The sequence below is a fragment of the Nilaparvata lugens genome, chromosome X (assembly GCF_014356525.2).
Source record: "Nilaparvata lugens isolate BPH chromosome X, ASM1435652v1, whole genome shotgun sequence".
Lineage (NCBI taxonomy): Eukaryota > Metazoa > Arthropoda > Insecta > Hemiptera > Delphacidae > Nilaparvata > Nilaparvata lugens.
Genome location: NC_052518.1, coordinates 14,453,821 through 14,467,044, shown reverse-complemented (window position 1 = coordinate 14,467,044; position 13,224 = coordinate 14,453,821). Strand labels below are relative to the sequence as shown.

The window sequence follows — 13,224 nt, the reverse complement described above, 5'->3', positions numbered from 1 at the left end:
TGGACTCCAACCGAAACCAACATATATATCGTACATGACCACATGTATACAATTAGTAGATTACTACTCCCTCTCTCTCACTCCGCCACTCACTACCTCATATTTCACTGACTCTTGAGAAATAATATTTATATCCCTATCAATGGACATGAGATTATCAAAATAATTGCTATTCTATTATGATTGTTAACTTATATGCGATCAATCTTTCAAATAATTGAATATTCATTACATCTGCTCGTATTAGTTGTGTTAGTATGACTGTGGTCAGCTTAGACCGCACGAAATCGGATTGTCATCTGCTAATTTGAGTATGTAAACACATGAACTTGGTATTCATGCTATAATTTAATAATTATTTTGCTTAATTACAACTATAATTTGTTTGGTAAGTTTTGAGTCTTAATCTGTAAAGTTTCAAGAAGGATAGTGCAGCATATTCCAGGTTATGTGATTACCATAGAGATGTGATTTGAAAACAAACTCTCATCTGTTATGATCTCTTCTGCTACTGCTCAAGTAGCCTAATACTGATTTTATTAGAATGTCGCACTATGTAAGTGAAATAATTTTATAAGTGAAACTGAAGAGAAGGATAGACTTCGTAATTTGAAAAACGATAAGGTACTGTAATCAAAGCATTCCTTATTATAATTCTACTAGTATATTCATTTCAAGACGTATCTCGTTTTTTGGAATATTACAGTATCAGCATAAAACCTCTGTTCTTGGAAGCCCTTCTCGTAGCTATCACTTTATTTTGTAGGATCTACTAATTATTTTTAAATCTCAAAGTATTTATTATATTTCTTCAAAAACAGAAAGTTGAATAACCATGTAGTAGATTTTTAATATATAAATAGAGTTATTTGTTGATTCAAAACTCAATAGGACCAGTCCAAAATTAATATTATTCAAAGGGTAGCTTATTTGAAAACTGCTGCTTTCAGTCAAACAAATTTACAAAGTAAATTAACTTAATATTCTTGGGAATATGGGTTTGTATTAAAATACTCATTGAGTCCTCCTCAAGTTTGCCCACGAGCCGGCACTAATCTTTCCCCTTTTTGTCATTTCATTTTGTATCTTATATAACAATTAAACTATCATCATGATTTGGAATCATTTTGTATACCGTATACAGTACGCTAGCTTATGATTTATTTATAATTCTTTACATCTTTTATTTGAAGCAATGTCTGTCTTCAAAAAGGCTCCTTATAATATCATAGTATCATCTGCATTACTGAGTACAATTTCAAAGAGTTTTATCACCGAAGATAATACTTCTTGATTGATTACTTTGTTTGTTTTGTTGTCAATGATCTTTCTATTCTTCTATTTCTATTCTACTTCTGTTTAATAAAAACTGAACTCTTTAAACTTGTACTCTTTAGTTCTTGTATATGTACATAATATTATATAATTACTTTTTAATTAAACTCACTACTTTTGCCAGTAGAGCCAAAATTTTATTATTACTTTGCTTAATATTATCACATAAGAATAGAATAGAATAAATTTTTTCACTTGCTCAAATATCATAATCTTGTTAATTTTATTGTACTGTATACTTCTAAACTATGTACTTTTGTAAACTTTATCACTGTTATTATTTTGTGTTTGTAGAAATGTCTGTAAAATTATTTGGCAAATAAAATCTCATTAACCAAGGTCCATGACCTTTATCGTCTTCCTTATTGGAAACATCCATTTGATGGTGAAATATATACCGCCATCTCAGAAGTCATATGTTCCCAATAAAGGCGGATTCCCTGATACTAGTTTTAGTGGAGGTCTCCTGTACAGTGAGAATATTATTCTCATAAGTTCTTATTGATGTATTCACACTCGCTCGGCCGTCCCATTAGAACTCATGGGAATACTATCTTCACTGTACCGGAGACTTACACTGATACTGTTGTTTGGGAATTCAGCTCAATAGTTGAATAATTAACTGACAGGCCCGATTTAATTGCATTGCTATTGCTATAAATTATAATTTTCCAGTAGCGAATGAATGTATGTAAAGTATTTGTTCTTTTTTACAGTATATGATACCGTTTATTGAAGTTTTTTCAATATTATCATCTGATAGTTGTCCACCTTGTGAGAACGGACATATTGTTCAACATATTAAACCATCTGGGATCAGCAATATTCGTCCTGTCCACACTTCAAATGGAGGTGAATATTTTCTATTTCAATTGATTCTTAATTGATATTTATACTTTTGATACTTGATGTTTTTGACTTGATGAGATATCAAAATGCTAACGAATAAATGCATGGAAGTTGTATACCTCCAATTTATACGAGAAACCATGTGTGGAAGTGCATTAGTAAAAATAATTATTAGTTATTTTTTAGTAAAACTGGTCTACTCTTAAATATTCACGATAGCAGCATATTCACTCCATTCCTCCAGCACTGTATACTAGAAATATGCTTGCCCATATTGATGAAATAAAAATATGATATAAAAGAGTTATTCATTTGTTACAAATGTAATCACCTCAAGCTCACTTTTGAAACACTGATTGAAAGGTACAAGTACACAATTAAATAAGATAGTTTCAACATATTGTTCAACATATTAAACCATCTGGGATCAGCAATATTCGTCCTGTCCACACTTCAAATGGAGGTGAATATTTTCTATTTCAATTGATTCTTAATTGATATTTATACTTTTGATACTTGATGTTTTTGACTTGATGAGATATCAAAATGCTAACGAATAAATTCATGGAAGTTGTATACCTCCAATTTATGGAGGTCTAACTACAGTATGGTCTTAAAAAATTTGCTGTCAAGTTTCAATCTCAATTTAACAATCAATGAAGTTACTAGACCAGGTGAATCTACTCATTGTGAGGGGACGTGTATTGACAATATTGCTACATCAATTCATTTTGAAAGAATTATCTCAGCAGAGGTTGAGCCGATGATTGTCTCGGATCATTTTGCTCTAGTGCTTAGCTGCCAACTTGATGTGACTGATCCTACAGCTTCAAAATATTTAATAGGTAATAATAAGTCTAGAAGAATTATCAGACCACTTAATTACACTAATATTGTTAAATTTCAATCAATAATTGCAAGAACTAATTGGTTAGATGTTTATGCAATCAATAGTATTGAGGATAAATTTTCCCACTTTCTCAATAAATTTATTTGTATTGCTGATGCAGCTCTTCCCATCATATGTGTTGAAAGTGGCAGATGTCCTCCAGTAAAATTATTTTGGTACACTGAGGAGATTAAAAATATTAAGGAGCAATGTTTACTTATGTACGACCTCTATAAGATGTCCGGTTCTGCCACTCATAAAAGCATGTATAATCAGTTGAAAAGATCTTTTAGAAAAATGGTAAAAAAGACTAAACTCGATTACAATAATAATCGTATTTTGCGTGCTAAAAACAAGCCAAGGGAATTGTGGTCAATAGTCAGAGAGAATTTGAATAGGAATGAAGTAGCTAAAGGTGATAAAATATCTAGTCATACACCAGATGGTTTCAATGATTTTTTTATTGACAGTATAGATGAAAAATTGCGTTCAATAGCAGATCCTGTCCATGACGTTTTTCATTATCTTGACAATTACAAAAATTCAATGCCAAACTCTTCAAAACCCTCTTTCTCTTTTCATCTTACTAGTGTTGAGCAGGTTCATAGTGTAATACTATCCTTAAAGAATAGTGCTTGTCTTGATGTGTATTGCTTGAATTCTTACTTGTTGAAACTGGCTTCTCCCCATATTTGTGAAGTTCTGTGCTCTCTGTTTAATGATTGTATTCTTGATGGCGTTTTTCCTAATTGCTTAAAAATTGTCAAAATAATTCCTCTTTTCAAGAAAGGTTCTGCAAGTGAGTATAATAATTTTAGACCGATTTCTATCATTCCAGTTATTTCTAAAATCTTTGAGGTAATTTTGTATTGTCAGATTGTTGAGTTTTTTGAAAATAACTCACTGTTCTCCGATAGTCAATTTGGGTTCAGACCTAATAGAAGCACAAATACAGCTATATCTGAATTCATGGAAAACTGTATCTATTCTATTGATGAGAAGTGTAATCTACTAGGCAGCTTCTATGACATGAGCCGAGCGTTTGATACAATATCTCATCCCATCTTATTACAAAAGCTCAAATTCTATGGTTTTGATGACATGTCAACCAATTTAATTGCCTCTTACTTGAGTGATAGATTCCAATCTGTTTTTTATGATGGCTGTTTTTCTAATTATTTAAAAGTGTTATCAGGCGTTCCACAGGGTTCCACACTAGGTCCTATCCTCTTCATTATATATGTTAATGATCTTCCTGCAGCAATCAGTTGTAAAAATGTAAAACCATTTATGTTTGCTGATGATTTAGCTGTTCAAATAAAAAATAATGGTCTTTCTGGTAGCTTACATACGGTTAATGAAATAATTGAAGATTGGACAGCTTCTAATTCATTGTGTCTTAATAAGGACAAAACTCAACTTTTGGAATTTGGATTTAGATTGCAACCTGACAATGCAAAGTTTCTCGGTATTACAGTTCAAAGCAATTTAAAATGGGGCTTACACATCAAAATATTATGTGGCAAACTGTCGAAGGGAATTTTTATGTTAAATAGATTAAAGTTCATTGTTGATAAGAGTGTTTTAATTTCAGTGTATTTTGCTTATCTTCATTCCCATTTGTATTATGGTGTTGTTGCCTGGGGTAATGATACGAATGTAAATAAACTATTTGTGTTACAGAAACGAGCAGTAAGGGTCATTGCTAATGTGAATAGCCGTTTTCACTGTGTAGATTTATTTAAAAAATTCAAGATTTTGACAGTACCAGCTATTTACATTCTTGAATGTCTTATGTATGTAAAAATTAATTTAGCAAGTATTTCTGTAAATAGCAACGTTCACAACCATTACACTAGAAATTCTGAATCGCTTAGAGTGAACCAGTGCAATTATGCAAATACATTGAACTGTTTTAAGGAGTTCGGTATACGAGCTTATAATAAGCTTCCTGCACATTTAAAAGAGCTAGAAGTTGGTAATTTCAAAAGAGCCACGAAAAAGATGTTAATAGAAATATGTCCATATAGAAAAGAGGAGTTTCTAATTTGAGGGTATTTTGTTTGATGTTTGTATGCTTGTGTTTGTATTTTTATTTCTTTGAATGTAGCCTAAATACTTTTATTTACCATGTTTAATCTATGACGATGCTATGCATTTGTATAAATGTTTTCTGCAATAAAGAAATCTTGAATCTATCTTGAATCTTTTTGATAATCTTATCAGTTTAGACCAGAAATGAAGCAATTTTCAACATTATATCTATATAGGTACTGGATTTGAGGTGATTAGTCATCATTGCGGCGGCTTTGTCATTAGCCAATATTGAGTACATATCTATAGTGAGGTCCACGTTATAATGGCAGTGTTTGATTAGCTATCCTTGTCTATCCTTGATTAGCTATCCAGTATTGCTATCCTTGTCTATCATTCAACAAAGCTGATAGCTCTATCTCTTTCTCGCTTTGCTCTGTTCCCAGATCGTTTTTTAACAATGTAGAAATATAATTAATTTACAAAATATTCAATGTTGATTATGAAATCATTAAAAAATATCATTTCTTGCTTGATACAATATAATTGATTATTTTAAACGAGAATGAACAGTTAATATTACATCAATAAACCAGTATCAGTTACCCTCAATACAAGACAAGAGGACAAGAGGCATTGACAAGACAGAGGATAGGCAACGTTGTTTTATCTTTCTCCAATGCCATTATAACGTGGACCTCACTATAGTAGTTGAAAGATTCTCGGACTAGCAACTAGTTCTGAGCACGCACAAATTTCCAAGGCTCGTTCTTTTATCTCTCTTTATCTCAACAATTGATGTATATTGTCAATTTTTGTAAATGTTACCATAGGCGACAGCCTTGTAACAATTATCAATAAATATCTTATCTTTTCTTAAATTTAAACTCCTCCCCAGGTTAGTCGTATCACCAGTTGCACCGCAAAACTCTCAAAGATTGAACGTCTTCTGCTCCTTCAATAGTCAATAGTAAGTCAAGTTTCAAGTTATTTTCTCATTTATTCCCAGGATACCGTCATATCCAGACTGTTTTATTCTACAGATTCACTTCTCTTCTAGCACTCCTTTTTAATAACATTATTGCTTTCCATTCAACCTACGCTGACCTTACATTCAACCTATGTTCGTTCGCGTCTGGTGATTTTATGCCAATATTAAAATAGTAATTTACTGTTTTTGGAGAGACATAGTGATATTCATCAATAATAAAACATTAGAATATTGTCTAATAATATTACGAATTTATTAATAAGTTACAAAGATGTTCTAACACCTATGGTGTCATAGTTTCAACACTGAAGATGACACCGTAAGTGTTGAAACATGTTTATAACTTTTTAATAAATTCATTATATTTTTAGACAATATTCTAGTGTTTTATTATTAGTAATTTACTGTTTTAACAGCTCTATCATTGAAAATTAATAGGTCCCGTCGTGTGCATGCTGGACTAGACTGCTATAATATGCTTGGTCCAATATAATATAATATGTTGGTCTGACTGAATATCAGCATAGAGAAACAATAGCGTAAGTAGATATCCCATGGTATAGGGCGTTTATGTCGCAACTTTTACTGTTATCTCAAGCTGATAGTCCACGTAGCTCTTTCCTGTGAAGCTTTATGACGCTGGTAGTCTCTCATATTGTGCCGTTCATACTTACCCGGTCAAAACAGTAAAAATCGACAATAATCGACAGTAATCGGCTTGAGATAACAGTAAAAGCTGCGACATAAACGCCCTATACCATGGGATATCTACTTACGCTATTGTTTCTCTATGATATCAGCTCAGTCACAGTGATAAAGTGATACCGTTAAAATTTGAAGTGAATATCGCTTTAGTTGCACCACCAACTTGAATTCTTGACCAGATTACATGTCATTCTAATTACATATGCATTTATTGATTCAGTTGTAAATTATTAAATTTCAACCTATCTAGCTCTATTCAAATATTCAGGTATGTTTATGTCTCATGTTGTTTTTACTTGTTTTGTGACGTCATTTCTAGTCTTGTCTGCGATTGTAGATCCACTCTATCGCGAGCTCGGCTATTTATGATGGTTTCCAACCATAGTTTGAGAAATTTATATTTAATTATACAAAAAAAAAAATTATATAATAATATGAATAGTATAATTCTAATCCGACAGTCATTCGTAAGCAGCTCATTTATGTTTCACCAAAAATAATAATGAATAATTTCCCTACAGAGTTTATTGAACATCCAACTATAAAAGCTTCCCCACACGGAATACGATATTGGATTATCAAAAATATTAATTTTAATTTGAAATTCATCAATTTATTATCAGCATGATGGTGTAAGGTACTTGTGTTTGATATTGTATTTATTATGTGAATATGATCTTGAATTTTATGTGGCGAATTATTCCTTAGTATAATTTTTCTTTATTTTGTCATCTTTATTCTCTCATATGAGTTCTCATGAATGTATAATGTAGTATTTTTTTGAGTGGAGTTCTTCGTTTCTATGAAAGATTGAGTACAATATGCATGGTTTCATGTTGAATTCATGACGTATATTATCTGTTTTATACTCATACTGTGAATAAATGCAATCATGGATTGATTAAACATATTGTTTTCTTCTACCCGAAATTGCATAAAATACAAAAAAACAATTTATCTTCCAGATATCAACGTTATGGTGCGTGTCACAAATTCGTTAACGCTTGTCATAACTACTCCAGTTGGTTATCTAAATTGAATAGAGGTTAGTATCTTATAAAATTTACCTATTTTGTGATCTGTTTGCTTTTTTCTCGTCTGTGATGTTGGTCTACATGAGATAGACTACCCTTGTCCTATTACTTACAAAGATGTAAGTTCTTTATTACTTCGACAAATTTAATCTTGTTGGAGTTTTCAAAAAGTTGAATCCAGGAGTCACAACAGTCGAGGTCCATCTTCAAACTTCTAATATCCGTGAATAAATTGTATAAAAATATTGTTTAATGTGGAGAATTGTTAATTTGTTATTTAAGCTTTAGTTTGGGTTTGCTTTGGCAGTTTCAAATAGATTTTAGGATTCTATATCGTATAGGAGTGAAATAACTCCACACTCTCACATAGGAAGATTTTAGAATTACAGTATTGAATTCCAACAAACAATAATTATCTACTATCTGAATAAAACATTCTTATTTAAATATTCTAAATTATACTATTTCTCCCATTACTGATAATACACTCGGTGGATTCTGCCAGTTGAACGGGAATGATTCCCGGGGAATCCTGTGTTTGGTTATTGTGTTTCCACCTCTCCTCGCCGCTCCTTCTAAAAGAGTTGGTTGGCTGAGAGCTCTACTCTTCCCCCTCCCTCTACCCAGGCACTCTTTCCCGGGGCTGGCACTCCAGCTGCAGTCGTGGTTGAAGCCAGATCGTTTCCAACTCCAAATCACAACACCCTCCCCCCTCCCATGTCAAACATTTCATTTGGAAATTGTTATTACACAAATTATATCTCATCCTTATATTAATTAATCATATGTATTCCATTAAATATTTTCACTATTTGTTTGTATGTTTTAATACTGTAATAGTACTTAGTTTATATTTTTATCAAATAGCCAACCTTTGTAAATATTGCCACACCTGTAATGTTTCCCATCTGCTTCCTGTAAATATCAGCTTCAGTTGCCACTGAAGATGTTGCCATAGGCAACGAAAACTAGTTTTGGTGAATAAAAATGTTATAGTGGAATTCGACAACATCTTTTTTTTCCTTTCTTTATCTTAATATGGAGAAGTTCCACAATATCTCTGATAAAAGTGTTAAATTTATTGTTTTATTATGGTTAAAATATTGCTAAATTACTTTTCTATTTGTGTTTGAGATGAATGTGGTTGGTGCTGCAGGCAACAAGCTGACTGGACATGCACAGCAGGAGGACTCGATTCGCGCCAACAGCCACTAGTGCGCAGTTCTTCTGCGCACCCACCTAGTGCAATCTCGTCTCTTTGATACTGTATCGACTGGACTCCTCGACTGCCGCTACAAGGTGCCAACCGCGTATCCCGAACTAAGTTGAGATAATTTCATCTTTTATTTCGTTATATAGGCTACAAAGAGTTCATTCAGTAACCTTCCGGTAGTCGCGTTGTTGTAAAAAGTGCAACAGTTAATCAATTTCTTATTTTAAAAGCGTATTTTCACTTTGCGGGATCTCGGCTATCATCTATGCCTTCAACTGCATCTCTCCCATTCACAATTGAAGGCAATTTAAATTAATAAATGATACATTTATTAAAAAAATTGATTTATCATCTTAATTACAGACTGTTCTAAAAAGTACAACACGCGACTGTTCGTTGTATACCAACAGGATCATACCAACTGGAAAAGAGATTCTGGAACCATTTGGAATGATAACTTTCAAAAATGAGTATCAAATGGAACTTATTTCATAAATTGCCATTAAAATAATTTTGATAACAAATATATTTTTAATAATAAAAATGACTGCTTAAAAAGTACAAGATGTGATCTTTCATGTTATTCTAAAGAACGCGATTACCGGAATGTTAATGATAGAATAAACAATAGCAAAACACTGGAATATGATTTTATTTTGTAGTGTTTAGGAATATATTAGCAGTTCTTTAACATGTAGTGGGCACTGTCTTTGCTCACTCTAATTTTGCATACTGTCGTAACTGAAAGTACAATAATTATAGTGTTGTAACTGCACTGGCAATAGAAGAAAACCTTGTGTGTTATTGGCAGTGAGTCATAGAATGATATATCCTAAGATTGGTTTTATTTTCTTCACATAAAGGATCGGTTAATTTATTCAGGTGTGCTCCCTCAAGCCCAATGATGAATTTCAGTAATAGAGCCCCAACATGATGTCACACCTTAACATATAGGCCTCTCATATAATAAATACTACAAACCATATCACTACTATATACCATATATTAAAACCCTTCACTGCAAGATTTTCAGAATTTGTTTGGAAATAAATTTAATTCGTGTATTAAGACTCACTGATACTGGGAAAAATACTGAAAAAATTCTAAAACTGTTTTAACATTCAGGGTGGAGTAGAAAGGGGTATGATGCATATATGCATCATCATGCATTGACATACCAGATTTCATATATGTTCAGAGTACAGCATGTAGCCTATTCCATGATATAGAAGTACTATTGGTTTCATAAAAAATCGTAATAATTCATGAAAAAATCATACTCAATATATTCTTAAAAAATAAATTTCAAACCTATATGCAAAAAAAATATTTATTTCTAACCTATATGCAAAAAAAAAAAAAAATTTCAAACCTATATGCAAAAAATAATAATAATAGAAAGACCAAAAAAATAAGAATAGAAAAACCTATATGCAAAAACAAATTAATAGAAAAAACCAACTATCACTAAAAATAGTAATCTAAGTACCCTACATATACATTGAAATTTACTGTTTTTCATAAATTGAAATTTACTGTTTTTCATAAATTGAAATTCACTGCTTTCCATCAATTTCTATGGAATTCTTTAAAGCAATTCCTATCTTTATTGAAGCAAAGATTTAGTCCACACTTATCACAAGTTATTGATGAATAGCTACTGCAACTTGGAAGCTTGCACCTCAATCTTGTCCCCCAGCTTTGAGTGTGACCAACTCCATCCAGCCTAACATCCTTCGGTGGCGGGGCAACTGCAGGACCTCTTCTCTTCTCCTGAAATTCTTCCTCTAGCTTGCTGGCGGTACTCGGCCTTCCTCTTTTTGCTTGCTCCTTCTCTCCAATTCCGCATAGTGTTATTGACAACTCCTCCCGAAATTGGCCCAGTGTCATCTTGTTGCCATGAACCCTCTTGAGCAGCAGCCATGAGTTCACGACAGTCAGGTCAATTAGGTGGTGGTAGAAGATTCGAAAATACCATTTCTTAGACCTGACAGATATTTTGTGTTGACCAATGAGGCTGTCCAGGAGATCAACACCACCCATGAACTTTACATACTCCTGGACAATTGCAGGGCGTGGTATTTCAATTTTTTTATTTTTTGATGCAACATATCTCTTACATTTGCCCAGAGGCTGCTCTCCTATAAATGTTGAAGCCAGAAGAACATTTTTGTTGTCATTCCATGACACCACAACAACATCCACATCATCGACAGTTGCCACACACTCATAACTTTTCAGATCCTTTTCTACTGGGAATTGTGATCCCTGGAAATCTATTTAGGCGGATTGTCCCTATTGAATGAATTCTTTCTTTCTCTAAATAAACCAACAACGGCAGGGTTGAATACCAATTGTCAAAATATATTTTGAAATGTTCATTTCTTGGCACAGACCGTGCCAGTCTGACCACAACATTGGCTGAGGCTCCAATGTCTGGCTCACCAGGTAGAACAATATTCTCTTGGCCTGTATAAAATTCAAAATTGTAGGCAAACCCCGAAATCCCACTGAGCACGAAAACTTTGAAGCCCCACTTGTGTGGCTTCATGGGGTTGTATTGTTTCATAAAATGTCTCACTTTTGTAGCACAGATTTGCTCGTCAACCGAGAGATTCTCTTCTTTGGGAACACTTTCAAATTTTTTCCGTAAATGTTCAACCACTTGCCTAATTTTATGAAGCCTATCGTGGTTGGGGTCATGCACAGGTAGAGCCATTGAATTGTCATTGAAATGCATGTATTTTTTTATTTCTTCAAATCTATTCACTCCCATCACATTCATAACTATAATAGTTCTGCTCCAGTAACTCCTAAGGTTGTTCATTCTTACAATTGACATGAAGATCAAAATCCCTAAATACTTTCTCAAGAGAGTTGGCTGAATTTCAAAAGGTCGAGCAGGGTCTTTTTGAACACTATATATTAGAGTCTGTTCACAAATTTTCATCAATAGTTCTTCATTGAAAAAGTAATTGAAAAATTGGTATGGAGTCTCTAGCTGCTTCACTTCTTCAGGGAGAGGTTTTTCTCCAGTAAATTGTACATCTGGTGATCTAAATTCTTTTTTTTCCAAATGACAGCCCTTCTCTGTGTGCTCCTACCTTGTTGATGCGATGGGCCAGGTTGAGGGGTTGATTCCTGAAGATTCTCCTGATGAGTAGATTCACCTTCATTCTCAGCTTCAACAGTTTTACTCCTCAACTTAGATTGGGAAATTATTTGACCTTCCTGAGTGCTGTCTTCTTCATCCGATGACTCCAAGTCGCTCCCATCAGGAATAGTAAATGAGAGCTCATGTCCCTCACAATCTTCAAACAATGCATCCAAAATTTGTTCATCACTCAATTTGTCAATGTCTTTTATAAAAATAAGAAACTGCTGAATTTCATCCAAACTGCTGAAAAAATATTTTTACACTAGCCTACTAACTTTATACGTCACTCTATTTTTCATTCCAATAATTATTGTTGAAATCAGAACTTTTTCACGAAAAAACAACACACAACACCTCTGGAGTCGTACTGTAAACATAACCTGCAAAGGCCGGGAGGTGAACATACCAGAATGCATGATGGTGCAAATATGAGTCAAACTGATTTTTGTACAGCAAGAAAATATTTCGATATAAATCATAATAGAATGATTTTTCCATGGTGATTGAATATTATGAGAGCTTATGTGTATTTTTTCTCTATTTTTAATCAGAATAAATGAAAAAAATAGTTCAAAGTGGCCTGTTGGTAGAACTTTCTGTGACGATGGCATGTCATATGGAATCTTGTTTGTTATAATTCTGACGCCATCTACCAGCTTTGAAGTGAACTATAATGGAAAAGAGATCTCTACAGATATACACAAACAAGAATAAAGCAAGAATACGGTCACCTAATACATATATACATGCTCTTACTGGTATGACTCACATATGCATCATTATGCAGTGAGTTATAGAATGATATATCCTAAGATTGGTTTAATTTTCTTCACATAAAGGATCGGTTAATTTATTCAGGTGTGCTCCCTCAAGCCCAATGATGAATTTCAGTAATAGAGCCCCAACATGATGTCACACCTTAACATATAGGCCTGTCATATAATAAATACTACAAACCATATCACTACTATATACCATATATTACTATTAAGCCAAATTTACATAGCTTTATAGCTA

At 33.0% G+C, this 13,224-nt stretch overlaps 1 protein-coding gene and 1 long non-coding RNA gene across 4 annotated transcripts; both read left to right on the top strand.

Moving 5' to 3' along the window:
- The first annotated feature begins 2,051 nt into the window (after positions 1–2,051).
- LOC120354790 lies at positions 2,052–12,975 on the top strand. Of its 3 annotated transcripts, none has more exons than XR_005573180.1 (4): positions 2,052–2,187; positions 6,006–6,077; positions 7,769–7,848; positions 8,994–12,975. It is a non-coding gene; the product is annotated as an uncharacterized LOC120354790 (long non-coding RNA). The 3 variants fall into 3 exon arrangements; XR_005573179.1 differs by lacking the exon at positions 2,052–2,187 and adding an exon at positions 2,421–2,647 and having other exon boundaries at positions 8,972–12,975; XR_005573178.1 differs by lacking the exon at positions 2,052–2,187 and adding an exon at positions 2,422–2,647.
- On the top strand, positions 2,688–4,102 carry LOC120354788. Its single transcript, XM_039442483.1, has 2 exons — positions 2,688–3,740; positions 4,076–4,102. Exons 1-2 carry the CDS (start codon positions 2,792–2,794, stop codon positions 4,078–4,080), a joined length of 954 nt encoding a protein of 317 aa, XP_039298417.1. The 5' UTR covers positions 2,688–2,791; the 3' UTR covers positions 4,081–4,102.
- Positions 12,976–13,224: the final 249 nt, after the last annotated feature.

Excerpts from the sequence above, each read along its gene's own strand:
- LOC120354788 (XM_039442483.1), top strand. The coding sequence starts at position 2,792 with ATGGTCTTAAAAAATTTGCTGTCAAGTTTCAATCTCAATTTAACAATC.